This window comes from Macaca fascicularis, chromosome 2 (assembly GCF_037993035.2).
Source record: "Macaca fascicularis isolate 582-1 chromosome 2, T2T-MFA8v1.1".
Taxonomy (NCBI): Eukaryota; Metazoa; Chordata; class Mammalia; order Primates; family Cercopithecidae; genus Macaca; species Macaca fascicularis.
Genome location: NC_088376.1, coordinates 111,224,348 through 111,250,866, shown reverse-complemented (window position 1 = coordinate 111,250,866; position 26,519 = coordinate 111,224,348). Strand labels below are relative to the sequence as shown.

General features: G+C 45.5%; 1 protein-coding gene, 1 long non-coding RNA gene and 1 pseudogene across 14 annotated transcripts; all 3 read left to right on the top strand.

Annotated features, from left to right (window-relative positions):
• NME6 (NME/NM23 nucleoside diphosphate kinase 6) lies at positions 1-7,670 on the top strand. Of its 13 annotated transcripts, none has more exons than XM_045386303.3 (7): positions 1-26; positions 752-955; positions 2,811-2,907; positions 4,812-4,914; positions 5,481-5,520; positions 6,404-6,564; positions 6,836-7,670. In XM_045386303.3, exons 3-7 carry the CDS (start codon positions 2,818-2,820, stop codon positions 7,000-7,002), a joined length of 561 nt encoding a protein of 186 aa, XP_045242238.2. In that variant the 5' UTR covers positions 1-26; positions 752-955; positions 2,811-2,817; the 3' UTR covers positions 7,003-7,670. The 13 variants fall into 13 exon arrangements, with proteins under 13 accessions (XP_045242238.2, XP_073888146.1, XP_073888140.1 ...); XM_074032045.1 differs by having other exon boundaries at positions 5,481-5,558; XM_045386301.2 differs by having other exon boundaries at positions 12-100.
• Positions 7,671-10,103: 2,433 nt separating this feature from the next.
• On the top strand, positions 10,104-10,984 carry LOC141409679 (rRNA-processing protein FCF1 homolog pseudogene; annotated as a pseudogene).
• Positions 10,985-25,091: 14,107 nt separating this feature from the next.
• LOC141409681 (uncharacterized) lies at positions 25,092-26,519 on the top strand. The gene is made up of 2 exons (XR_012431106.1): positions 25,092-26,157; positions 26,216-26,519. It is a non-coding gene; the product is annotated as an uncharacterized lncRNA (long non-coding RNA).

Genomic DNA, 26,519 nt, shown 5'->3' with positions numbered 1-26,519 from the left:
GGCCGGGCCCTGTGCGGGAGGACAAGGTGAACCCGGAGGCGGACTTCCGCTGCACTGGGGCTCCGAATGACCTAGAATCTGGGTTGCGCTTAGGCCCCGGGTACGAGGGCTGCGCGGTTGTAGGCCTAGAGAAGTAGGGGGCTGGGTCGAGAGTTGAAGCCGTGAGCCCGGGGGGCTGGAGGGCGGGGCCACAGGGGTAGCGGCGCAGATCCGGGCCGCGCGTGGGTGGACTAGGACTGGGCCGCCGCCCTCCAGGAAGCCGAGTGGTGGCCTGCTCGCGTGCTGGGGGGCAATGTACCGATAGCTTTACTTTTTTTTGGAGACAGAGTCTGGCTCTGTCGCCAGGCTGGAGTGCAATGGCGCGATCTTGGCTCACTGCAGCCTCCGCCTCCAGAGTTCAAGCAATACTCCTGCTTCAGCCTCCCTAGTAGCTGTGAGTATAGGTGCGCGCCGTCACGCGTGGCTAGTGTGTGTGTGTGTGTGTGTGTGTGTGTATTTTTAGTAGAGACGGGGTTTCACCATGTTGGCCAGGATGGTCTTGATCTCCTGACCTCGTGATCCGCTCGCCTCGGTCTTTCAAAGTGCTGGGATTACAGGCGTGAGACACCAAGCCCTGCCTAAAATTTTTAATTCTCTGATGGAGTCACCTTTAAGTCGAACAGGATTCTCGACGTGTCAGTTTGTTGTAAACCAAGAGTGAAGACCGCCACAACTTAGCTGCATTAATAAAGGAACCATGTTCTCCCTACAGGCCGCGTGTTCTTGCTACGAGAACCCCTAGCAGCCTGGCCTTGGAATAGCTGGATCAGATGCATTCATTGGTTCTTTCAGATACTTTTAAGACCCAGCTGTGTGCTAGGTACTTCTTACACCTTCTGGTGAGGAAGATGGAACTGAAGGGAATTTGCAAGGAGCTGTGAGAAAGTACAACGGGAAGTGAGCTAAGATCATTAAGGTGAGCAGGAGGCAATCAGAGAAAGCACATTCAGGACTGTGATAACTCACACAAAGGCTGTCAAGCCAGAAGGTCTTTCGAAAGTGAAAGGCCCATGAGGTTGGAGCTAGAGAAACTTACGGAGTGTGGGGTTCCAGATGAGGCTAGAGAGGTACGTGTGGAACCACAAGATCATGCAGAGCCTGGGAGGCTGTGATAAGGATTTTGGTTTTTATTCTAAGAGCAGGGTGCCCTTTAAAGGGTTAAGGAGGGGAACCATATGATTAGATTTGCATGTTTGGTTCACTTTGGCTGCTGTGTGGAGATTGTAGAGGTTGGCAGGACAGAAACTGGGAGACCAAAGAGGAGGCTGTCAAGATGTCCAGAGAGGAATGATGATGTCTTAGAGTTATGGTGATAGTAGTTGAGGGTTGGAGAATGGTATGGGTTTTGAGATATATTAGGTAGGGAAAATTGCCCGAAGTTAGTGATTGTGTGGATATGAAGAGTGAGGGAGGGGATGTTTCTGTAGACAACTGCTGAAAATGACATGTTACCACCTGTGGCATTAGGGAGAGTGGGTTGGCTGATCTTGTGCTGGTTAGATTGGGCGTGGCTTTATGGTTTGAGTGGAAAATCAGGTTGAAAGCTGTAGAAAGGACATGAATAGAAGAGACCGTGACATAATTGCTTGAGCCAAATTCTAATACCACCTTTAACATGATTGACAGGCTTTAGGATAAAATAAATGAGAATGTTGTTTAGACTTTGTCCCTGCCTGTGTTCATGGAAGACTTCTCTGTCTTTGTTGACAAATGAGAGATTTTATACACACACACACACACACATACACATATATAGTAGAGTCAGGGTCTTGCTTTATTGCCCAGGTCAAACTCCTGGCCTCAAGTACTGATATTACAAGTGTGAGCCACTACACATGGCCAAATGAGAGATAATATTGAGATAAGATTTTGAGACAAAGTCTTTACTCCTCCAGAGGTGATCAGTTTCTCACATATAACTCGGATTTCACAGTTGGAAAAGACCTCAAAATTCCCGTTAGTCCAGATTATAAAATGCTTTTATGTCCATTATATCATTTCTACAATGTTGAGCTCTTACACCATGCTAGACGCTAGGAATACAAAGATGAATAGAAATAAGACTATATAGGTTTATTTAGTAAATAAAATTGATCAAGCACCTTTGTGCCAGGCACTGTTTCAAATGCAAAATGGTTATGACTTGTTCCTGACATTGGAGTTGCGTGTTGACAGGTCTTGCCACTGAGGACAGCTGAGTGTATTAACAGGTTTGATTTGGGCACAGGAGATCCTGATCTCTCCATAATATTAGAATAGAGATGGTGTTTATCCAGCAGACTTTTTGGTATCCTGGCAGCACCTCAGTTCCTGTCCATCAATATTCCAATTCTAGATTTGATAGGAGAGCACTATGGGATGGAACATTTTAAGAGATTATACCCTTGTGGATAGGCTGTTGAGGAGTATAAGTTGCAAATCCTCTGTAAAATACAAAAGGAAGTTAGGAAGGGATATTGGCAGAGACAGGTAGTATTTAAACTTGAGTTTCTTTTGAATGGGTAATTCCTTCGTAGGCTTACAGTTGCACCAGATTGTATACTCCACGGGGAAACTTGAATGCTCCCTCTACCACTCCCCTCCCTTGATCCCATGACCCCAAATGGGCAATTAAATAAAATAATGTATATGGCCTTAAGATGAAACTGTCAGGTTCTTTATGAGTGTCAGGAGTGAGAGTACTCGTTGGCTTGCAAGGCTACATGGCTTCAATGTAGGGAAGGCTGGGAGTGCAGTCCTGAAGGGTTCCTAATACAGCTTTCTAATGGCAGGAGTGAGATGGCCTCAATCTTGCGAAGCCCTCAGGCTCTCCAGCTCACTCTAGCCCTGATCAAGCCTGATGCAGTCGCCCATCCGCTGATTCTGGAGGTAAGAATGAATCCTAAGCCTCTACCACATGCCCTGGGAATTGCCACTGCTTCAGGTGCCATCAGGCCACTTATGGTGACTGACAACACAGACTTGTGCTGGATGCTGTGGAGGCAAAGCTAGAAGCCGTGAACTCTGACCTGCGGAGGCTAAGTATCTATTGGAGACTTGAGGCAGATCTAAAATATAAGAAAGGACCCAAAGCAATAATAGAACCCAATCTCAAGACAATGTATATGTGTTCGTTTCTATTGCTACATAACACATGACTCCAGACTTGAGAGCTTAAAACAACACTCATTTGTTACTTCACAGTTCAATAGTTTAGAGGTCCATAGACTTGGCTGAGTTGTTTGCTTAACGTCTCAAAAGGCCAAAGTCAAGGTATTGGCTGACCAGGCCCTTATCTGGAGGGTCTGGGGGAAGAATTCACTTCCAAACTCATTCAGGTTGTTGGCAGAGTTGATTTCTTATGATGGAAGGACTGAGGCTGCCATTTCTCTGTTGGCCTTCAGGCAGGAACTCCTTTCAGTTTCTAGAGACCACTCACATCCCTCATCACATGGCCCACTCTATCTTCAAGACAGCTACAGTGCATCGAATCCTTCGCATGCTTTGAATCTGACTTCCTCAGCCTCTAGCCAGAGAAAATGCCTGGCATTGAGAAGCCTTCACAATTCTAATCCCACAGGGCTCACGTGATTAGGCCCACCTGGATAATCTCCCTTTTGATTACAGCAGAATCAACTGATGAGTAACTTAATTATACCTCTAAAATCCCTATTGTTATGTAATGTAACATAATCATATTGCATCATATTCACAGTCCTGGAGATTCGGGTGGGAAATCTTGGTGGGGCTTGGGGTCATTTTCACATTCTGCATACCACAGTTTAATAAATACTAACAGAAAGCCGGGTGCGGTGGCTCAAGCCTGTAATCCCAGCACTTTGGGAGGCTGAGACGGGCGGATCACAAGGTCAGGAGATCGAGACCATCCTGGCTAACACGGTGAAACCCCGTCTCTACTAAAAAATACAAAAAAAGCTAGCCGGGCGAGGTGGCGGGCGCCTGTAGTCCCAGCTACTCGGGAGGCTGAGGCAGGAGAATGGCGTGAACCCGGGAGGCGGAGCTTGCAGTGAGCTGAGATCCGGCCACTGCACTCCAGCCCGGGTGACAGAGCGAGACTCCATCTCAAAAAAAAAAAATAAATAAATAAATAAATACTAACAGAGTAGCACTGCTAAGTAACCCCACTATGGTGCAGAGGAAGATCCAAGCAGTCAGGAATGAGAGCCTGGAAGTGGCAGGACTCAACTGGGCCTCAAAGGAATGGTAAATTTTGGTTAGTGCCAGGAGAAGGACAGGTGTTGCACAGAAGGGAGATGCTGAGAAAAGAATGCATGTGACGGGTCTGAGGGCCGCAGGCAGCCTGGATTGGTGAGACTAGAGAATTGGTACAGAGCAAGGAAAGTATAACCTTGAGCACTGGGCTAAAGTGGTTGCACTTCATTCCTTGAATAACAGGAACTACTTAACACCTGACCAGAGTGTGACATGTAAATTACAGAGTTTCTCATCTATCAAGTGTGATGGTTTGGTGGGAGTGAGAGAAACTCAAGGCAGGACCACTAATAAGACTTTTATGGTGGTCTAAGTGGGGGGTCCTGTGGTCTTGAGCTCAAGGGGTTACACGTATAGAAGAGACACTGCATCCTATCCCCTTTCACCCAAGGTGCACACTGTAGCTGTGTGACTGAAGGTCTTGACCTCACCCCACCTCATCTTCTCACCCTCCAATGGGACAAACCCTCAAGTCCTGAGCAACAAGTGGTCCTCATGGTTTCTTTTGGTCAGTTTCAGTCTCTTGATTGATTTTTATTTTGGGGGTGGTCTTTATTCAGGCTGTTCATCAGCAGATTCTAAGCAACAAGTTCCTGATTGTACGAATGAGAGAACTACTGTGGAGAAAGGAAGACTGCCAGAGGTTTTACCGAGAGCATGAAGGTAGGATCAGTAGTCCTCTGAACGGAAGGTGCCTCAATCCAAAGAGGCCCGTAAGAGAGATTTTATCTGGAACACAATGGCAGGCTCTCTGACCTACCAACCGTGTACAGTTGCAGCCAGTTTTCTAAAATCTTGGTTTAAAACACACACTTTTCATGATTATCCATCTTTTTTTCCCAAGGAGGGTTCTACCTTGTAGTCCCAACCAGAAACTTAGTTTTATGTCCTGATGTCAGTAGTTAACATATAGTGAATGAATGTTCACCGTCAGACATCGTCCTCATGCTCATTTTTTCATTCAGTTTTCCCAACAACTCTAAAAAGTAGGTGTTCTTGCATTCCTCGTACACAGATTAGGAAGCCAAGTTTTGGAGGTTAATGATTTACCCAAAACTACGCAGGTTGTAAGTGGCAGACCTTAGATTCAGACCCAGGTTTGTCAGACTCCAAGGTGCTTGTTCTTTTCTCTAAAACAATTTTTATTCTAGGTAAGGAGGTAGAAGTACAGAAAGTTGCCTTGGGCACCAGGATGAAGGTATCTTGATGAAGGTCCTCTCTCTTTGCAGGGCGTTTTTTCTATCAGCGGCTGGTGGAATTCATGGCCAGGTACTTCTAATTTGGTTCCAGCATCTTTATCCACTGAGGTGAATCTCCCCTGCCCTTAAATGGCTTTGTTCATTTCACTGCCATTCTTTAAAGTTGTAATCAGGCCAGGCACAGTGGCTCATGCCTGTAATCCCAGCACTTTGGGAGGCCAAGGCAGGTAGATCACTTGAAGTCAGGAGTTTGAGACCAGCCTGGCCAACATGGTGAAACCCCATCTCTACTAAAAGTACAAAAACTTAGCCCAGCATGGTGGCAGGCGCCTGTAATCCCAGCTACTCAGGAGGCTGAGGCAGGAGAATCGCTTGAACCCGGGAGGCGGAGGTTGAAGTGAACCAAGATCGTGGTACTGCACTCCAGCCTGGGCAACAAGAGTGAAACTTTGTCTCAAAAAAAAAAAACAAAAAAGACAAAAAAATTAGCCAGGCATGGTGGTGGGTGCCTGTAATCCCAGCTACTCGGGAGGCTGCGACAGGAGAATCACTTGAATTCGGGAAGTAGAGGTTGCAGTGAGCCAAGATTGCCCCATCATACTCCAGCCTGGGCAACAGAGTGAGATTCCATCTCAAAAAATAAAGTTGTAATCAATGTCAAGTCTGAAGAAACATAGGTCTGGGCTGTCACTGAGCCAATGCTGACCTGTTAGGCACCTGTCCTGTGGTGGTTTAGGAAAGTCGCGTTGAATGCTCCATAACCACCCTGCTGATCTCTTCAGGCTCTATGTACACCAGCAGGGGCTCTGTATCTCCTATTTGAAGCAGCATTGGTACTCAGCTGGAAAGGCAGGAAAACTCTTATAGAGTGTGTGTTTATTCAGGCCCTGCTCACAGCACACCCTCTTAGTCTAGATGGCCAGATTCCTCACATTTGCTTGTTTTGTTCACAGCGGGCCAATCCGAGCCTACATCCTTGCCCACAAGGATGCCATCCAGCTCTGGAGGACGCTCATGGGACCCACCAGAGTGTTCCGAGCACGCCATGTGGCCCCAGATTCCATTCGTGGGAGTTTCGGCCTCACCGACACCCGCAACACCACCCATGGTTCGGGTGAGTCCCCTGTCCGTAGCCATAGGATATTTTGGGGTTAGCAGGCAGGCTGTGTGATAGAGTTGACAGCCAGGTCCCTCCAATGAGCTTTCTTCCATTTGTGTTTCTGGTCTTTGTAGCCATGTTGGCAGATGTGGCCTGTGGACTTTCTTTACATGCCCCAGGACTGAAGGGGCAGGCAGAGTAGAGGCTCAGGATTCTCAACCTGATTATGATTGCCTCTTGCTTCTACCATGTGAGGACCCCTTCTCTGTCTTATCTCCCCTTACAGACTCTGTGGTTTCAGCCAGCAGAGAGATTGCAGCCTTCTTCCCTGACTTCAGTGAACAGCGCTGGTATGAGGAGGAAGAGCCCCAGTTGCGCTGTGGCCCTGTGCGCTATAGCCCAGAGGGAGGTGTCCACTATGTAGCTGGAACAGGAGACCTAGGACCAGCCTGATGCAGGTCTGTGAAGACAGTGCCCAGACTTTTCTCCTAGACGTCTAGTCTAAAACATTCTCCTAGGACCAGGGAAGCCTGGGCTCATACTGCCATTTCTGCTGGGCACCACCACCTGCCTGAGAGCCTAGCTCACTGCAGCACATCCTCCAGAATCTAGCTTTCTATCTACCTCTTCTCTGGAATGTTCATGGTGGTTCAGAAGAATGATGACTCCTCTTTGCTGAGAACTGTTCATCCTTTCTCAAGAAGCAGCTTGCCAGGCCAGGTGCGGTAGCTCATGCCTGTAATCCCAGCACTTTGGGAGGCTGAGGCAGGCAGATCATGAGGTCAGGAGTTCGAGACCAGCCTGACCAACATGGTGAAACCCCATCTCTACTAAAAATACAAAAATTAGCTGGGCGTGGTGGCTCATGCCTGTAATCCCAGCTACTCAGAGGCTGAGGCAGGAGAATTGCTTGAACCCAGGAGGCAGAGGGTGCAGTGAGCCGAGATTGTGTCATTGTACTCCAGCCTGGGCGACAGAGCAAGACTGTCTCAAAAAAAAAAAAAAAAAAAAAAAAAAAAAAAGCTTGTCTAATTGACTTGCCTAAAAAATGCAGTGACTCCAAACAACATTTGGCCTGTCTTCCTCAATAAAAGTCAGTGTTCTAAAAAAAAAAAAAAAAAGTCAGTGTTCTCCTGAATCCTTTATGCTGCCACATTTAGGGAACCTTTTCAGGCTTCATCATTCTGACTTCTCAGCAGCATTCAGTATTGCTTCATTCTTCAGAAACACTCTCTTCTCTTGGATTTTCTGATCCCACACTGTTGGTTTTCTCCTCCGTGTTTTTCTTCATCTCCTTTATCAGCTTATGCAAACATTTATTTTCATAAATTCTCTATTCAAGACATGCTGAAAAATGCAAAGATGGTTAAGACATGATTGGGTTCTCAAGTTGCTAATTATGAATTTCGGTAGTCAGCCAACATGTGGCAGAGATGGAGAAGTGCCCTAACAGGTATAAACTCCTGTGGGAGAACAGAGGAAAGAAGGTTTCCTTTGGCTGGGTGAGGAGGTGAAGGAGATAGGATGGAAAGGCTTTTATAAAAGATGTAGCTGGCTTTGGAACTAAGCCTCAGGGTCAAATAGGGTACCTGGGGCACTAGACAGTCTGTTTATTTTCAGGAATATATGGGTGAGTTTGGTATGTGTGTGACCTAAGAAACCTGTGATACTTCTTATGACTTTTCTTTCTCAGTACATGTGTATTTTTCTTTTTGGTGGCCTTGAAACCTTTGAGTTGAAAATTCCCTTCACCATCTACCACTTTCACTAATGGTAGACCAGGAAATTTGGACCCACTGAACATAGAGAACAGCTAGAAAAGCTGTGCAAAATATAAACAGCATCTGTCTAAAACATCAGCTGGCAATATAGAACCAAAATTCCGGACAAGAAGGAAACTCAGAGAAGTGAGCCTGGGACTTAGAGCCACTTTTCCCATAAGGGCACCTGCTGATTCTGGAAGAGGCAGCTGAGAGGCTAAGAAGCTGAGCAGAACTTTCAAGAACTTCTTGTGTTAGGGAGCCGGCTTCATGAATGCTGGCAGAAAACACAAGATTACTTGGGCAGAGACTACTGCTCAGGGCACAGCAGGCAGTGTGTTAGCCTTGGTCCCACTTGCCCTCCAAGTCCCACAGGGCAACACTGGCAGGCCCAGGCAAGTGTTACACACAGCAGGTTTGCATCACTGCTAAGGAACCACAATCTTGGGGAGATACTGTCTCTGTCTTCTAAGGCCATTTGCTATACAAAAATCCTTGAAACAGCTGGGCACAGTGGCTCACGCCTATAATCCTAGCACTTTGGGAGGCCGAGGTGGGCAGATCACCTGAGGTTGGGAGCTCAAGAACAACCTGACCAACATGGAGAAACCCTGTCTCTACTAAAAATACAAAAATTAGCTAAGCATGTTGGCGCATGCCTATAATCCCAGTTACTCGGGAGGCTGAGGCAGGAGAATCGTTTGAATCCGGGAGGCGGAGGTTGCGGTGAGCCAAGATCACGCCATTGCACTCCAGCCTGGGCAACAAGAGTGAAACTCCATCTCAAAAAAAAAAAAAAAAAAAAAAAAAAAATCCTTGAAATAGTCTGGAACAAAATCTGTCAACATCTCAGCCCACAAGACACCCAGAAGCATGAGAGACATGGAATTATCTCCCAATATAGTTGTCTCATAAAAACCTGGCTCCCATAAATATGGAAAGGGAGAAAACTAGAATAAACCGTGTGGTGTCAAATTGGAGATATCAGTGTGAACTCGTTTTTCAATCTATAGAGATAGATGTAAATGTTTCTGTATGTATGTAGGTACGTATAGTCCCTTGCACTGACATGAGAGCAATGACACTCCAACAGTAATGACCACACCCAGCACCCAGGTCCACCAAAAAACAAAAGTCTATGGACGGAATTATATCCCCCTAAAATTCATATGTTGAAGTCCTAACCCCCAATGTTATGACATTTGGAAATGGGACATTTGGGAGATAGTTAAGTTTAGATGGCCAGATGCAGTGGCTCACGCCTGTAATCCCAGCACTTTGAGAGGCTGAGGCAGGCGAATCATGAGGTCAGGAGATTGAGACCATCCTGGCTAACACAGTGAAACCCCATCTCTACTAAAAATACAAAAAATTAGCCCAGCGTGGTGGCAGGCGCCTGTAGTTCCAGCTACTTGGGAGGCTGAGGCAGGAGAATGGCGTGAACCCGGGAGGCAGAGTTTGCAGTGAGCCGAGATTGCACCACTGCACTCCAGCCTGGGTGACGGAGTGAGACTCTGTCTCAAAAAATAAATAAAAATAAAAACAAAAAAACAAAAAACCATTCCCTGTAGCAAACCAATTGCAGCCTGGGCAACATAGTGAGACCCTGTCTCTATAAAAAGTAAAAATAGGCTGGGCGCGGTGGCTCATGCCTGTAATTTCAACACTTTGGGAGGCTGAGGTGGGAGGATCACTGAAGTCCAGGAGTTTGAGACCCCTGGGCAATATGGTGAGACCCCTGTGTCTACAAAAATAAAAATAAAAAAATTAGCTGGGTGTGGTGGTACATGCTTGTGTCCCAGCTATTTGGGAGGCAAAGTGGGAGGATTGCTTGAGCCTGAGAAGTTGAGGCTTCACTGCAGTTTGAGCCACTGCACTCCAGCCTGGGTGACAGAGTGAGACCCTGTCTTAAAAAAATAAACGAGAGTATGACATGAGCATGGGAGAGCAAAAGAAAACAAGGAAGTCTGACCAGGAAGCGAATGCTTAGTCTCTGATATCACAGGCTTAAATAAAATGATAAAGACCTAAAAAGAAAAGAAATATCCCAGCATGCTGAAGGAAAGAAAAGTTCCCCAATACCCTTCCTGCTTATTTTTCCAATATATTACACAGCTGGGTCTACTTTACCACATCCTGTTTGATTCCAGTGTTACCAACTTTTCCATTAGAGCCAAACTAGACATACTGCAGTCAGTGATGAACTGTCTATATGCCAGGTGTATCCCTTGTATAACTCATTGTGTAATGGCTGAACTGAGAAAATGGGGCAGAAATATCAAGTGGCTTAAAGGATCACCAAGGATCCGAAATTTGAACGATTACCAAATACCATGCACAGGAGGGAATCTATGCAGATGACTGCTTAGCACAGAGAGTAACTCGGCATAAATGCTGTAGCCACAAACCTGGGACCTTGAAAGAAGAACCCTAAGATTCTTGGAGTTCCTATCACGTACATTTCTAACCACAGAGAGAACATGGGAACTGATGTCAGATGATTGTGGAGCCCCTCAGTTCTAATTCTTGCCCAAGTTCCTCTGCCTTTCTTCCACCAGCTTTCTCTTGTTGCCAGTTCATTAAACATGCAATAGAATGTTATTCTGTTCCACTCATTTGCCCTATTATCAGCTGAGTATGGTTAAACACACTCAATTTTTCATGCTGTTTTGAAATTGATATTTTATTGCATTTAAAAAATTTAAATGATGGTCAAAGAGTACAAAATCTCCAACGGGAAGAATACATTTTATAATTTTTTTGAGTTTTGTTGCACAGTGTGGTGAATATAGTTAGTAGAGTATTACACATTTCAAAATTGCTTACAGTAAATTTCAAATGTTTTCACTACAAAATGCTAAGTATTTGAAGTGATAGATATGTTAACTAGCTTGATTTAATTATTCCACATTGTAGCCACAGATTATGACATCATTTTGTAACCCATAAATTTATACAATTATAAATTGTCATTTACAGTAAGAAGTAATTTGTTGCATCTTTTTAGAAAAATAAAATAATTTTTTACATCTGTGTAGTTCAGGTAAAAAATAATAATATTTAAATTTTTAATAAAATTTAAAATAAAAATGGTGGCACATGCCTGTAGTCATAGCTATTTGGGAGGCTGAAGTAGGAGGATCACTTGAGCCTGGAAGGTGGAGGCTGCAGTGAGCTGTGATTGTGCCAGTGCCCTCCAGCCTGGGTGACAGCGAGATCCTGTCTCAAAAAAAAAAAAAAAAAATCCATTGTATTTGTTTCTGGTTTACCCTTCTTACATTTCTTTTTGAAAAAATGTGTTTCCCCTTCCTCCTCACACAAAATATAACATCCTTCATAATACTCTTTTGCACTTTGTTTTTTCTTTAACCCTAAAATATCATCTAGAAGTCACTTCATATAATCTCATAACGGTCTTCTTTATTCTGTGTTTTACAGCTGTGTAATACTCCATGTGTGGGCATACCATAATCTGTTCAATAACAGGCATTTAAATGGTCTCCAAAATTTTGCTATTACAATTAATGTCACATTGAACAATTGTGAACATGTGTTGGTTTTACCCCCATCTTTACCTGTGCACACTAGTTACCTATTGCTACAGTATTGCTGTGTAACCACTCCAAAATTTAGACTTAATAATCTTTTCTCACAGGTTTTCAGATGAAGACTGTAGGTGTGGGGCATCTGTGAGCTCAGGCGGGAACAGTAAGGGAGGAGCAGCTAGGAGGAAAGAGGGAGGGAAACACTGAGTCCTGCACCTACGTCTGAAATCATTCTCAGATGTGTGTGGTGTGCTGCTCTCCACATCCGCTGCTCTCCACATCCACTGCTCCATCCTGGCCCAAGCGACCTTCATCTCTTGCTGGTTCTCAAGCTTCCCAACTTGTCTCTTCCACTTATCCATCCCCTCTCTCAATCTACCTCTCCACATGCATTAAAAAAGTATTATTTTTTAGGCCAGGTGTGGTGGCTCACACGTGTAATCCCAGCACTTTGGGAGGCCGAGGTTGGCAGCCTGACCAGCATGGTGAAACCCTGTCTCTACTAAAAATACAAAATTATCCGGGCATGGTGGTGCATGCCTACAATCCCAGCTACTCAGGATGCTGAGGCAAAAGAATCGCTTGAACCCAGGAGGCGGAGGTTGCAGTGAGCTGAGATCACGCCATTGCACTCCAGCCTGGGCAACAAGAGCAAAACTCCGTCTCAAAAAAAAAAAATTATTTTTTAATGTCTTATCTCTTCAGGTCATCCCCGTTTAAAACTCTCCACTGCACACTGAATAAAGACCAGCACTTCCCCACAGCCCCCTTCAGTGTCCTCTCACCACTCACCTACTCCTAGTGCTGAGGCTTGATGGACATTCTCTACCTGCTAAGGTCATTACCCATGAGGTCCCTCCACTTCCTGCCTGGCTCATTTCCTATTTCTCCTTCAGGTCCCAACTTAAATGTACTTTCCATAGGAAGGCCTTCCTACATCCTGCAGTCCAGCTAGGTTCTCCCAGTTCTGTACTCTGTCATGCAGTATATCATGCTCTTCCTAACATGTACCACCATTGTAATTAAGTCAAAATTCCTATCTTTTTTTTTTTAAAGACTAGTCAAGTGCAGTAGTGAGAAGGGGGAAAGAGTAGAACAAGGCGTTCAACCTGTAACTGACTGTGAACAATTGAGATAATTCACTACCTTCAGACCAGCCTCATAGCTTATTTGTTTAAAATCTGGCCTTCTGCCTGGAGAACAAATTTCATTAATGCAAAGGCTGTTTTCTTCATGCCTGTATCCCTGTCACCCCAGCACAGTACCAGGCATACTGGTCCTTTATTAATGGTAATGAATAGTATCCATACTCTAATATTTGACATTATTAGAATTCCTCCATCTCTAAATTTTTTTTTTTTTTTGAGACAGGGTCTCACTCTGTCACCTAGGCTGGAATGCAGTGGTGTGATCTTGGCTCACTGCCACCTCTGCCTCCTGGACTCAGGTGATCCTCCCACCTGAGCCTCCCAGGTAGCTGGGATTACAGGCATGCTCCATCATGCTGGACGAATTTTTGTATTTTTTGTAGACATGGGGTTTTGCCATGTTGCCCAGGCTAGTCTTGAACTCCTGGGCTCAAGCGATTCACCAGTCTCGGCCTCTCAAAGTGCTAGGATTACAGGCATGAGCCACTACACTCTTACTTTTAAGCTAAAAAAGAAAATCTTAAATCACTAAATCTTACCCCTTCTACATCCCTCTCTCATGTCTCCCATGTCTTCCTAGACCATCCACTCCTCCACTTTCCTAGATATATTCATGTATTCTCCCTTCTCTTCAAACCTCCAACACCTCCTCCCCGTTCCTCACTCTCCAGCTGTTGACCTTACTTCCTATTTCAGGAGGGTAACAAAAACAGCCAGAAGAGAAACTTTCCAGACTCCTAAGACCACACTGAGCCACCTATCTGCATCTGTGCTTATGTACTCTGCTTCCTTCTTGTTAGGATGAACAATGGGCAAACCTTCCCAGTTCCTATTTAAAGCTACCCCAATCTGTGCAGAAGATCCTGTCTCCTCCCACCTACTCAAGGCATTACTCTGGCAATTATTTCCTCTCTTTCTTGGATCATCAAGAGACAGATCTTACAAACATGCTGTATTTTCTCTTATTTATTTTTATTTTTATTTTTTTATTGAGATGGAGTCTCACTCTGTCCTCCAGGCTGGAGTGGAGCGGTACAATCTCAGCTCACTGCAACCTCTGCCTCCTGGGCCCAAGAGATCCTCCTGCCTCAGCCTCCTGAGTACCTGGGACTGCAGGTGCATGCCACCAAGCCTGGCTAATTCTTATTTTTTGTAGAGCCAGGTTTTCATCACGTTCCCCAGGCTGGTCTCGAATTCCTGAGCTCAAGTGATCCACCTGCCTCAGCCTCCCAAAGTGCTGGGATTACATGTGTGAGCCACTGCGCCTGGCCCACAGTCTACATTTGAGGCTCATGTTCAAGGTTGAGTTACAGGGCCCAAAGTCCACTTCCAAAGTCCAGGCTCAGGCACAGAAGTCCAAGGTCTAATTTTAGGTCCACTTCTAGATCTTAAATCATCCCAAGGCCCAGATTAAATCCATGTCTGAAGTCCAAGGTTCAATATGCAGTACCAGGTCAAGTTTCAGCTCTAAGATCCAGATCTAAGTTCTAAGTCCAAGGTTATGCATAATTCATTCTGAGTTATAGGACTGAGGACCAGGAATTAGGTTCAACTCTAAGGTCTGATGGTCACGTCTAAGGTCCAAATCCATGACTGAAGCTTAGGTCCAAAGAATACAGGTCCAGGAGCAAAGGAAAATTTCATTACCAAAACTTGCAAGTGAGGTCCAAATCTTATCCCTAGGTCGAGGTCCAAGTCAAAGGTCCAAATCCAGGTACAATTTCCATGTTTAAGGTGAGATCCATGGCCCAGTAAAAAGCAAGGTCTGAGATCCAGGTCCAAGATCCAGGTAGAGATTGAATTTCCAGTTATAAAGTCAAATACAAGAAATAAAGATCACCTCCAGATTTAAATTTCAGATCCAAGGTCCAAGATACAGTTCCAAGGACTCAGTGTTGGTCCATGTGCAAGGACCAAGTCCATGTTCCAAATCAAATCAAGGCCTGCATCTAGGTCTAACATCTAAGACCAGGTCCAGATCCAGATCCAAAGATGAGGTCCACAGCCATGGACAAATTCTAGTGCAAGGTCCAAGTCCAAAGTCCAAGTCAGTTTACAAGATTCAGATCATGGTCCTAAGTCCAAGATACAGATGGAGGAATGAGTCCCATGTCCAAGACCCAAGAATGATTCAGATCCATTTCATGACCAAGGTTCAGGTCTAAGGTGAGTTCCAAAATGCAGAACAAATCCAAGTAAGAGGTTTAGTTCCAAGGTGCAGGTTCAATGTTCATATCCACATACAACGTCCAACATCAAAGCCAAAGATCCAGGTTCATGTTCATGTCCAGGTGCAGGAGCCCTGATCTTAGACTTCCCAGTCTAAGAAATTTCTGCTGGGTACAGTGGCATATGCCTGGAGTCCCAGCTGTCAGGAGGCTGAGACAAGATGATTGCTTGAGCCCTGGAGTTTGAGGCCAGCCTGAGTAACATAGCAAGAACCTGTCTCTGTAAATTACCCAGTCTCGGGTATTTTGTTACAGCAGCACCCCCGTAGAGGAGTATTTTGTTACTCTTACCCTCCACCCCAGGGAATGTAGACCACAGCCACAGCACCATAGCCAAAGTACACCATTGCTGTTTTATAAGACTGACTGTAATATTAGACTAGCAGAAAGGGAAACTTTGAGTCATCAAATCCCCTAATAAAATAGGTTCTTTAGGCTGGGTGCCATGGCTCACACCTATAATCCCAGTGCTTTGGGAGGCTGAAGCAAAAGGACGCTCAAGGCCAGCAGTTTGAGATCAACCTGGGCAACATAGTGAGACCCTGTCTCTATCAAAAAAAAAAAAAAATTAACCAGGTGTAGTGGTGTATACCTGTAGTCCTAGCTACTCAGAAGGCTGAAGTAGGAGGATTGTTTGAGCCCAGGAGTTTTAGGCTATAGTGAGCTATGCTCATGCCCCTGCACTCCAGCCTGCATAACAGAGTGAAACCCTATTTCTAAAAAATGACAATAGGTCCTTGACAGCTCAGATGGAAAGCCCAGCTCAATAGTGTGCACAGCTACAATATGGGATTAGAGGCTCAAGATTGCCTGAGTCTCTCAGAGTGAGAAGCCTGGGACTAAGGAGAATTTCCAAAGGGGCGGAGGGCAGGGTAAGGCAGGGAGGGTGTGTGGCTCAATAGAGTTGGGGCTGGAGGCTTGAGTCAAACCAAGAATGATTAAAATTGAGAAATTCCAACAGTTCCCCCACCCCCAAAAGTAGAGGCCAGAATTCTCGTGCAATTGAGTCAGAGAATTCTGGCATTGGGAGTGAGAAGGGTAAGATATAATCTCTCTGAAAAGCATTTCAGTCATTTATAAACCTCTGTGATTCAAAGTTTTCTCATTATAAATGGGGATGTCAGTCTCTTCCTAAAGCTTTACACTTCTTATTTTAGGTCCTGGGAGAGCAGATAGCTCCTCCCATCCCTCTTTGAGCATTTTACAGAAGCAGGTAGTTTGGGTTAGTTTGTCTTCTGGTTAGCCATTGAAGATTTGTAACTCATGGGCCTGGGAACTGTGGGCCAAGACCGGAATTTTAGGTTTCCTGTAGGTTTGCCTGTCCCTACAAAGGTAATACAGATGCTCCTTGGTTTAACAATGAGGTTACATCCGGATAAACCCATCTTAAATTGAAAATATTGTAAGACAAAAATGCATTTAATACATCTAACCTACTGGACATCATAGCTTAGCCTCACCTACCTAAATGTGCTTAGAACACTTACATTAGGCCAGGCGTGGTGGCTCGTGCCTATAATCCCAGCACTCTGGGAAGTTGAGGTGGGGGGATCACTTGAGGCCAGGAGTTTAAGACCAGCCTGGGCAACATGGTGAGACCCTGTCTCTACCAAAAATAAAATAAAATAAAAAATATTAGCTGGCTGTGGTGGCACGTTCCTGTAGTCTCAGCTAGTTGGGAGGCTGAGGTGGGAGGATTGCTTCAGCCCTGGAGGATAAGGTTGTAGTGAACCAAGATTGCACCATTGCACTCCAGCCTGAGTGATAGAGTAAGACACTGCCACAAAAGCAAACAAACAAAACACTTACATTGTTTTGGCAAATATGGTTGGGCAAAATTATCAGTCAGCACAGTGAACTGTAGTGTCCATTGTTTACCCTGGTGATGTGTGGCTGCCTGGGAACTATGGCTCACTGCCGCTGCCCAGCATCATGAGAGTATCATATTGCATGTTGCTAGCCTGGGAAAAGATCAAAATTCAAAATTCTAAGTACAGTTTCTACTGAGTGCATAAAGCTGAAAAATGGAAGTCAAACCATTGTAAGTGGGGGACTTTCTGTGCTATGGATGACTGGGTGGTAACCAGGTCTCTGGCAGTGCAACCACAGTTGAGTGGCTTTTTTCTCTCTCCCAAAATAACATCTCTTCCCAGACACTAGACATGTTTTTCCTACATAGTCTCAATCTGGGACGTTTGTATCTTATCCATGGCTCTGACCCCCAACTCTTTCCCATCTTTGGATGCTCCAGGTGGGGTTTCCCTACAAATTTCCAATATAAAGAAACCTCACCCACAAATTTTAGATGATCCTCTAAGTGAAAAATTGCAAGAAAATGGAGAACTTGGATTTAAGGAAACAAGGACAATGAGTATATACTGTTTCCTTAAGTTTGATTGTGACTTAAGGAGAAATATATCAAGTTTAGGGAAATTTGGCAGCTTATGGACATTTTGAAGGACTGGTAAAACATAAATTGATGTATAGGCTCTAGTTCTTTGCCAAAAGAGAGGAACAGAGGATACAGGAGAGTAAGAAGACAACTGAGATTATGAGTTCCCACAGAATATACATTTGAAAGGGAACCCTCCCAACACAAATTATAATTCAGGTGAGAGCTCTTCCTCTGGTTTAGTGGTCCCAGGAGTCACAGGCTTACACTTGTCTCTTTAATAGCTCTTGTGTCTATGTGATATGGTTTGGCTGTGTCCCCACCCAAATCTCATCTTGAATTGTAGCTCCCATAATTCCTACATGTTGTGGGAGGGACCTGGTGGGAGGTTATTGAATCTGGAGTTGGGTCTTTCCTGTGCTATTCTTGTGATAGTGAGTAAGTCTCATGAGACCTGATGGTTTTATAAACGGAAGCTCCCCTACACAAGCTGTCTTGCCTGCCACCATGTAAGACATGACTTTGCTCTTCATTTGCCTTCAGCCATGACTGTGAGGCCTCCCCAGCCATGTGAACTGTGAGTCAGTTCAACTTCTTTTCTTTATAAATTGCCCAGTCTCGGGTATGCTTTACTAGCAGCATGAGAACAGACTAATACACTATGCTTCAGGGCCTCCCAAAAGCAGAGCATGAGATGGCAACTTGTGTACAGGTAGTTTATTTTAGGAAGGGAAATCAGAAAACAGGCATCGGGACACTAAAAGAATAAAAGAAAGGAGAAGGGAAGGCCATCCCAAGCATAGGGTATTGAGCTGGTTACCACTGTGGACACTGGGCTTCAATCTAGTTGGTGATCCTCTGTCTGCCACCAAAGCCTAGGAGGCTGGTTATTTGCCCATTGGTTTCCATCATCCGTTGTCAGTGATTTGCCAGGGAGACCTAACCCATTTGCAGTCCCAGACTTGCCTACTGCCAGAAAGGCTGAGGGGCTCTTGCAGGCTTCCCACACTGCATCAGCAGAGAAGCTCCTTCAAGGAGCAAGAGAGAAACGGTGAGGAGGTCTTTGATTTCACCTGAGTGCAGCTATGCTCAGGGTAGGAATGTGAGCCAAAAGGACGTGAGATGGGGCCTAAAAGTTGTCCAGTGCCATCCTCCCCTGCCTGTGTTTGAGTCTGCCCGTGTGCCAGCTCTGCATGTACCTCAGCATATCACAGAGCCAGGCAAGAACCCAGTGAGCCACGAGCTCTACTTAAGACTCAATGTAAGTGGATTAGTGGTAAAGATAACATTTCCCATCATTACAACTGGGCCTGAAGCCATAATTGATTCTTATTACCTCCCTCCTTTACCAACCATATTATAGTTCCTGCCCCCAGAGCCAGCCTTTACAGGTCAAAGATGCTTACCTCCTAGGAAAACGCAGACTTTCACTTCCAAGAGGTCAGATGCCTTAGCTGACTTACCCTGATAGAGAGCTGTGATTGCTGCAAGTGCCCACTGATGGTTATGCCTGGGTATGGAAGCATTCACAGAACCTCCTGGGTTCAAATAAACTTGAGTAGCAACATCACCAATGCATGATAATCAGGGTCAATGACCTATGTAAGTATAATGGCTCCTCCCTTTTCCTGCCAGCCTACCATCATGGGAAAGCCAGAACGGCCAAGTTAGTAACAGCATTAGTTTAGCAGACACTTCCTGTGCTCTTTGGTAGAAACAGCTCCCCACTCTGTCCCCAGTAACAAGGAATTCTAAGCTGGAAGGATCCAATGTTCTAGGGATAAGAAGTACAAATGTTCACCAGGTACTGTTTCTGCAATGCCTTATCATAGAGGTTTCCAGCTTGGAAAATGTCAATAGGCCACGTTGGAATCTCACATAAGAGGTCCCTGGAGATGGGTCTGGGGTAGCAGACACCTAAATCTTGCTTGTATCAGAATTCGACTTTTTTTTTGAGACGGAGTCCCACTCTGTCGCCAAGGCTGGAGTGCAATGGTGTGATCTCTGCTCACTGCAACCTCTGCCTCCCGGGTTCAAATGATTCTTCTGCCTCAGCCTCCTGAGTAGCTGGGATTACAGGTGCCAGCCACCTCGCCTGGCTAATTTTTGTATTTTTAGTAGAGATGGAGTTTCACTATGTTGGGTCAGGCTGGTCTCAAACTCCTGATCTTAGGTGATCCACCCACCTCGGCCTCCCAAAGTGCTGGGATTACAGGTGTGAGCCACTACGCCCGGCCAGAATTAGTCAGATTTTAGGAGACCAGAGGAATTTGAAGGACCAGGCTGCCTGGGGACAAGGAATTGAACAGAACAACCCCTCAGACCCAAACTCCAGATGTTTCCAGAATCCCAGGCTAAACCCAAGTACCATTACTAATTAGCTGTGTGAACATGGCCAAGTTATCTACATTTGTTTTTATTTGCTCATCTATAAGACAGGCATGCTATTGTTACCAACATCATATATTTGGTAGTCTCTCTTCTTTGCTTGGGAACAGATCAGATGGTAGAGATGGGGTTTCACTGTGTTGGCCAGGCTGGTCTCGAACTCCTGACCTCAAGTGATCTGCCAGCCTCAGCCTCCCAAAGTGCTGGGATTACAGATGTGAGCCACTGTGCCTGGCCCAGATATACCAGATTTTTAAAATCTTCAATATAGATTCAGCTTGAGAACAAGAAGTAATGTAGAAATCCATAAAAGCTTGGATATTTCAAAAGACAGATACCTCTTCCCAGTATCTATTAGAACATTTCACAGATTTTCTCATTTGTCAGTCTCCCACCGCACAAAATTCTCCCCCATGGAATTGGAATCTCCAAGTTTAAACCTTCATCTAACCATCTCCCCACACATTCATCATTCCACAATCTCTCCTTTGGGCTGCTGCTTCTTTTTTTTTTTTTTTTTTTTTGAGACGGAGTCTTGCTCTATCGCCCAGGCTGGAGTGCAGTGGCCGGATCTCAGCTCACTGCAAGCTCCGCCTCCCGGGTTTACGCCATTCTCCTGACTCAGCCTCCCAAGTAGCTGGGACTACAGGCGCCCGCCACCTCGCCCGGCTAGTTTTTTGTATTTTTTTAGTAGAGACGGGGTTTCACTGTGTTAGCCAGGATGGTCTCGATCTCCTGACCTCGTGATCCGCCCGTCTTGGCCTCCCAAAGTGCTGGGATTACAGGCGTGAGCCACCGCGCCCGGCCCTTTTTTTTTTTTTTTGAAACGGAGTCTCACGCTATCACCCAGGCGCAATCTCGGCTCACTGCAAGCTCCGCCTCCCGGGTTCAGGCCATTCTCTTCCTCAGCCTCCCGAGTAGCTGGGACTACAGGCGCCAGCCACCACGCCCGGCTAATTTTTTGTATTTTTAGTAGAGATGGGGTTTCACTGTGTTAGCCAGGATGGTCTCAATCTCCTGACCTTGTGGTCCGCCCGCCTTGGCCTCCCAAAGTGCTGGGATTACAGGCATGAGCCACTGTACCCGGCCGGGCTTACTCTTCTTAATCAAACACGGTCCTGGGGAATCAGGGCCCTTGAATCACCCAAGTCAGGGTGAACAGTGGGATTCATTTCCCCCAATGGCAAGCAGCCCCAGATTCCTAATCTGAGCCCAGCGTTATCTCAGTTCTCCAGGAGTTATGCAGGATTCACAAGTCCTGAGTTCTAAGGTTCTGAGAGCCCATGATCCCTTGAAGACTCATTATAAATACCCAAGTCTCACTCCACCCTTGCCGGTTCCTTTCTTGGAGAGGTTTACCATGGAACCCAGCACTCCTGAATCACAGGAGTCAGTTGTGGAGATCTTGATTCTCACCTCACTCCAAGGCCTAAAAAGAGGAATTCCTAAGGCCAAGACATGAAGGGACCCTTCTAGATGGGAAAGGAGGGTTAACAAGGCAGGGGAGAGAAGGGAATGATGTTGGAAAGGAACAGCTGCAGAAAACCAAGACCCCTGGGATTGCACTGAGCAAGCACTCCCACAGAGGCTTATGGGAAAGTGGCCTCTAAATGCAGACCATTAAGATGCTAAAATTGGCAAAGTGAGGTGGAGCCATTCCTCAGAGAGGGAGGAGGTAGGGGATCAGTGACAGCTGGAACCGACCTTGGGAAGTCCTATCCTCATTCCCCAAATGTTGGGCAAGCAGCAGAGGTGGCAAGTAGCCCCTCCAGAGCCCTCTGTGGCTCCTCCCAAAGCACTCTTCCCCATCATCCTACCCTGCAGGCACCACTGCAATAAAATTTGGGAAACAAACGGAAAATTCAGTGCTGAAGAATAAGTCCGCAGGGAGGGATAAAGAGTAGTCCCTAGGTGTGTGCTGAGGGAGAAGTTGCACTGAGGGACAAAGCTCAAGGAAATGGGATGAAGGATTTGGAGGACCAAATACAACAACCAAAAAATGGGCAGAGCCAGGGAACCTTAGGGTGGGGTTGAAGGATTAAGTTGGCAGTGAGACAGGCTGCCTTGATCTCAGTTTGACTTACTGAGCCTTGCGGTCATTTGAATGAGGCCTCCTATTAAGCGAGGAGAGGAGACCACCCCTCATATTGTCTTACGCCCAACTTCTGCCTCCAAAGAAAGAAAAATTAAAAAATAAAAGGCAGAAATGAAATCCACAAGCAGACAGCCTGGCGCCACACCCTGGGCCTGGTCGTTAAAGATCGACCCCTGACTTAATTGGTTATGTTATCTATAGATTACAGACATTGTATAGAAAAGCGCTGTGAAAATCCCTATCCTGTTCTGATCTAATTACTGGTGCATGCAGCCCCCAGTCACATACCCACTGCTTGCTCAATCGATCATGACCCTCTCACAAGCACCCCCTTAGAGTTGTGAGCCCTTAAAAGGGACAGGAATTGCTCATTTGGGGAGCTCAGCTCTTGAGACAGGAGTCTTGCCAATGCCCCTGACCAAATAAACTCCTTCCTTCTTTAACTCGGTGTCTGAGGAGTTTTGTCTGCGGCTCATCCTGCTACACTATCATCCTTCAGAAATGAGCTGTCAGCCCCTACACCAGAGACTCAGCTACTCCTTTCCCCACCCCCTCCTTCCCCTGCAAACCTTTACTGCGAAGATCTCACAACATCTCGAGCTTGTTACTGCAGAGATGAGGCCATTACAGCCCTGGTTTCCTCCTCTTTTCAAAGAGACAAAGGAAGGGGTGATTCTTGACTAGAAGGCACCCAAAGCCATTGGCCCTGGCCTGGACAGAGGTCCCCTCTGCATCTTGTTGGATATAAAATGCTCTAGGGATAAATGCTCGATGCCACGAAGTAAAACCAGCACTCAGGTAAATTTTCTCAGCAAGGCAATTTACTTCTGCAAAAGGGTGCCACGTGTGTCAATCAAGATCACGAGCACACAGAACAAGGGAAACCAAGGGAGTTTTTGTCTTTAACACAGTCCCTATCTCTGTGTCACTCCCCCATGGGCTGTGGCCGGACTAGTCTGAGCTGACCCAATTGGCTACTTGTACATATTTTCCTAAATATAAAAGGGGAGGGGGACGTGAGGTACAGAGGTGGAGCATGTGAGACGTGCAGTTTCAGGGAAATAAAGGATACAGGTAACCAAGGGAACAGATGTGAGTTATTGAATAGAGCTGATGGGAAGGCGGGTAGGCTGTTTACAGTAACTAAGGGCAAGGAAGAACAAGAAAGTTGAGTTTGAGAACAAGGATAAGGAAGTTAACAGGCTAAACCCTTTGAAGAGAAAATCAGAAAGATTTATTGCATCTTACAATTCCTCCCTTTTAATTTTCTTACAGTCCTTTCTCCTCAAACTTTTTAAACATGTCTTGGCTTTGCCACTTGATTTGATCTAAAAGGAAAAGCTTACTTGAATAAGGTAGAGGAGAACCAATGGAGGCTTTAGTAAGTGCTGTTTGTACAATTCTTTGTATTAGCCCACGGATGCATGGTATGACACAAAACCCAATGAGAATGAGGACGCCTACTACAACTGCAAGGGAAATAAGAATTGAGACCATGAGTCCTTTCCATTTACCAAACCACTTTCCTAGTCATCCTCAAATGGGGTCATTGACTCCAGAATTTTTAGCTAATTCATTGGATAAAGCGGTAAGTCTCTGCAAGGCCTTTGTTATGCTCCCATCGGGGGCAGTGTTGTTTGGGATGAAGGTACAACATTGGGTTTTAATCATAACAGACTCCACCTTTTTCAGCTAATAACATGTCTAGAGCTATTCTGTTTTCCCAAGCCATTTGGCTAGTAGGCCCTAATTGGTCAGCTATTCCTTTGATAGCATCCCTGGTGTAATTAATAAACCACTGCTGGTTATAATAGATGTAATTTATCCAAGCTAAATTTTTATTAATAGTTACCCATGGAAATATGGATTCAAATCCTGCAGCTATTTGGTCTCGGGCTTTGAACCTGTCAGGCACTCCCTGTGGGACTCCAATGACATCTATGTAAACTTGAGAGTCAAAAGACCGATAAGGGCTTCTCTTATTTTTCGGTGTTGTGGTTTTTCTTTCTCTGGATGATGAAATGACAGGGTGAAAGGGATAGCCAATTGGACAAGAGCATAAGTACTGCTCCAGTTACTTGGCAGTGTCCAGTAAGGGTCCACCACAATACCACCATACATCCACTGGAGGATGACTAAGGCCAGACTGATGGGTAAGCTCTTGGAAGGGCTTAAGCTCACTGCATCCCGTTAAGCTTCCAAGGAATGCCAAATTCTCCCCCTGTTGTGAAAGACACAAAGTGAAACTGACATTGGGAGACGGAAGCTGGATGGTCCTCAGGGGCTGACCCACAGGGTGTTGGACTTTGGGATACAGCAGAGAGAGCGCTTGGCATGATTTGTTGCCCCAGGCTGTGGAATCCTGGAAAAAAAAAAAAGTACCACACAGCCCATGCCTGGTCGATCGAAGTGGACCTAGTGGAAAGGGGACAATCTGGGTCTCTGGTCTGCAGTGCGCACAAGCATAACAATTGCTTTTGTTTAACATGCGGACAGAATATTGAATCCATTCCAACCAGGCATTTACATCTTGATATCCTGTTTCAGTTGTTAGGCTTTGTCTTAAATCTTTTACTTCTACAATATTTACTTTGGCATTGTTTTTAGGTAGAGTAGAAGTTTCGGATAAAGAAGAAGAAGGGGGTCAACAAAGCGTATTTTAAAGAAGCCTATGTGGTCATATCCATTGGCCTCCACTCCTAATCCATACAAGCGTTCTAAAGGGGGCACAGGATTGGTGGAGGTAGGGGCATTAATAGAGATTGTTACTGGGTTACAGTGGTCAAGTTGACAACTAGAGGGGGTGATTCCTTTGGTAAGGCGGAGGTAAGATTTTAGGTCGGTACAGATTTCTGGGGAGGTCCCGCCATATTCTCTGGTAGTTAGGATGACATCTGCCCACTGAGAACATATCTCCCAACTTGGGGTGTCTTGGTACCCCCGCCATGAGCAAGGCATGGGGTCAATGGCTTCTCTGAAGGGGCAGAGGTATTTTTTTTTTTTTTGAGATGGAGTCTCGCTCTGTTGCCCAGGCTGGAGTGCAGTGGCGTGATCTTGGCTCACTGCAAGCTCCGCCTCCCAGGTTCACGCCATTCTCCTGCCTCAGCCTCCCAAGTAGCTGGCTACAGGCTAAAAAATTAGCCACCACCATGCCTGGCTAATTTTTCGTATTTTTAGTAGAGACGGGGTTTCACCGTGTTAGCCAGGATGGTCTCGATCTCCTGACCTCGTGATCCACTCGCCTCAGCCTCCCAAAGTGCTGGGATTACAGGCGTGAGCCACCGCACCCAGCTGGGGCAGAGGTATTTTTCTAAAGTAGAGACATATCTTTCCCAGTATTCATCCTTTTGACAAGGCATGACAAGGCAAGCATCAAAGGTAATGATTTGGGGTGAGTCTGACCTAGTTACATTGATAACAAGGTCAGCAAGAGAATGAGGAAAGAAGAAAGGGGAATAGAATAGATAAGAGTGTTAAACTTTTCTTAACCTTAGGTTTGAGGGGGTTTTTTCCCTTGGATAATGGCCCACGACTTCAGGAATGGCGGTGCTTTCTTGACTCAGGTGCGATCGGTCCATCTTTTCTTGCTGTTTGGACTGCAGTTTCAGTGGTTAGAGGCACTAGGCCAGCTCCTCAGGCTGGTGTCGAGGTACTGGAAACTCTAGGGGTGGCGCCTGTACTGGAAAATTGTGAGTTCTGAGGGAAGAGAAAGTGGAAGTATAAACCAAGTATGTAGGAATGTTGGATTGCTTTGAGAGGTAGTTTGGATTCTTAGTAGGGTAATAGGAAGTCAGAAGACATTTGATTTATGGCAACCAAGTCTCTAGAATTGTTTGGCTAAGGGTATAAATTCCTATACACATATAAACTTTGACTGTGCTATACACAGCTTGGGGTCTTTAATGGGTCCTCTAATGTAGGTGGAGATAAGACTTCCTTCATAAGAGGTTTGAATAACATTTCTCTGAGTTCCCTTTAGCGCCTACAGGAGAAACGCTCCTGCAGCATTATCTGATTTGCTAGGTTATTTTCTGGCTTACCTGATTTGCTAGGTTATTTTCTGGCTTACCTGATTTGCTAGGTTATTTTCTGGCTTACCTGATTTGCTAGGTTATTTTCTTGACTCTTGAAAGACAGGCTTTTTGGTGCCTGGGGATATGGACAATAGCTATTTTTTTCTTTTCTGGTAACTGAAGGTTACTTAACACTTCGGTGATTAACGCCTCATAAACAAGGCTTTAACTTTTACTATTAATTCCGTCTGAAATTTTCTAAATGTATGAGCCACCGTAAAAGCATATTTAGAATTAGTATAGATGGATCCTTCTGGGTCCTGCAGGGACTTTAAAGCTTGACTAAGTGCAGACAGCTTATAAATTTGAATAGACAAATTATTAAACACTTTGATTTTCTC

Coding starts and splice junctions, on each gene's coding strand:
- NME6 (XM_045386303.3), top strand. CDS start 2,818: ATGGCCTCAATCTTGCGAAGCCCTCAGGCTCTCCAGCTCACTCTAGCC. Junction 2,908..4,811: donor CCCATCCGCTGATTCTGGAG/GTAAGAATGAAT, acceptor GTCTTTATTCAG/GCTGTTCATCAGCAGATTCT. Junction 4,915..5,480: donor GTTTTACCGAGAGCATGAAG/GTAGGATCAGTA, acceptor CTCTCTTTGCAG/GGCGTTTTTTCTATCAGCGG.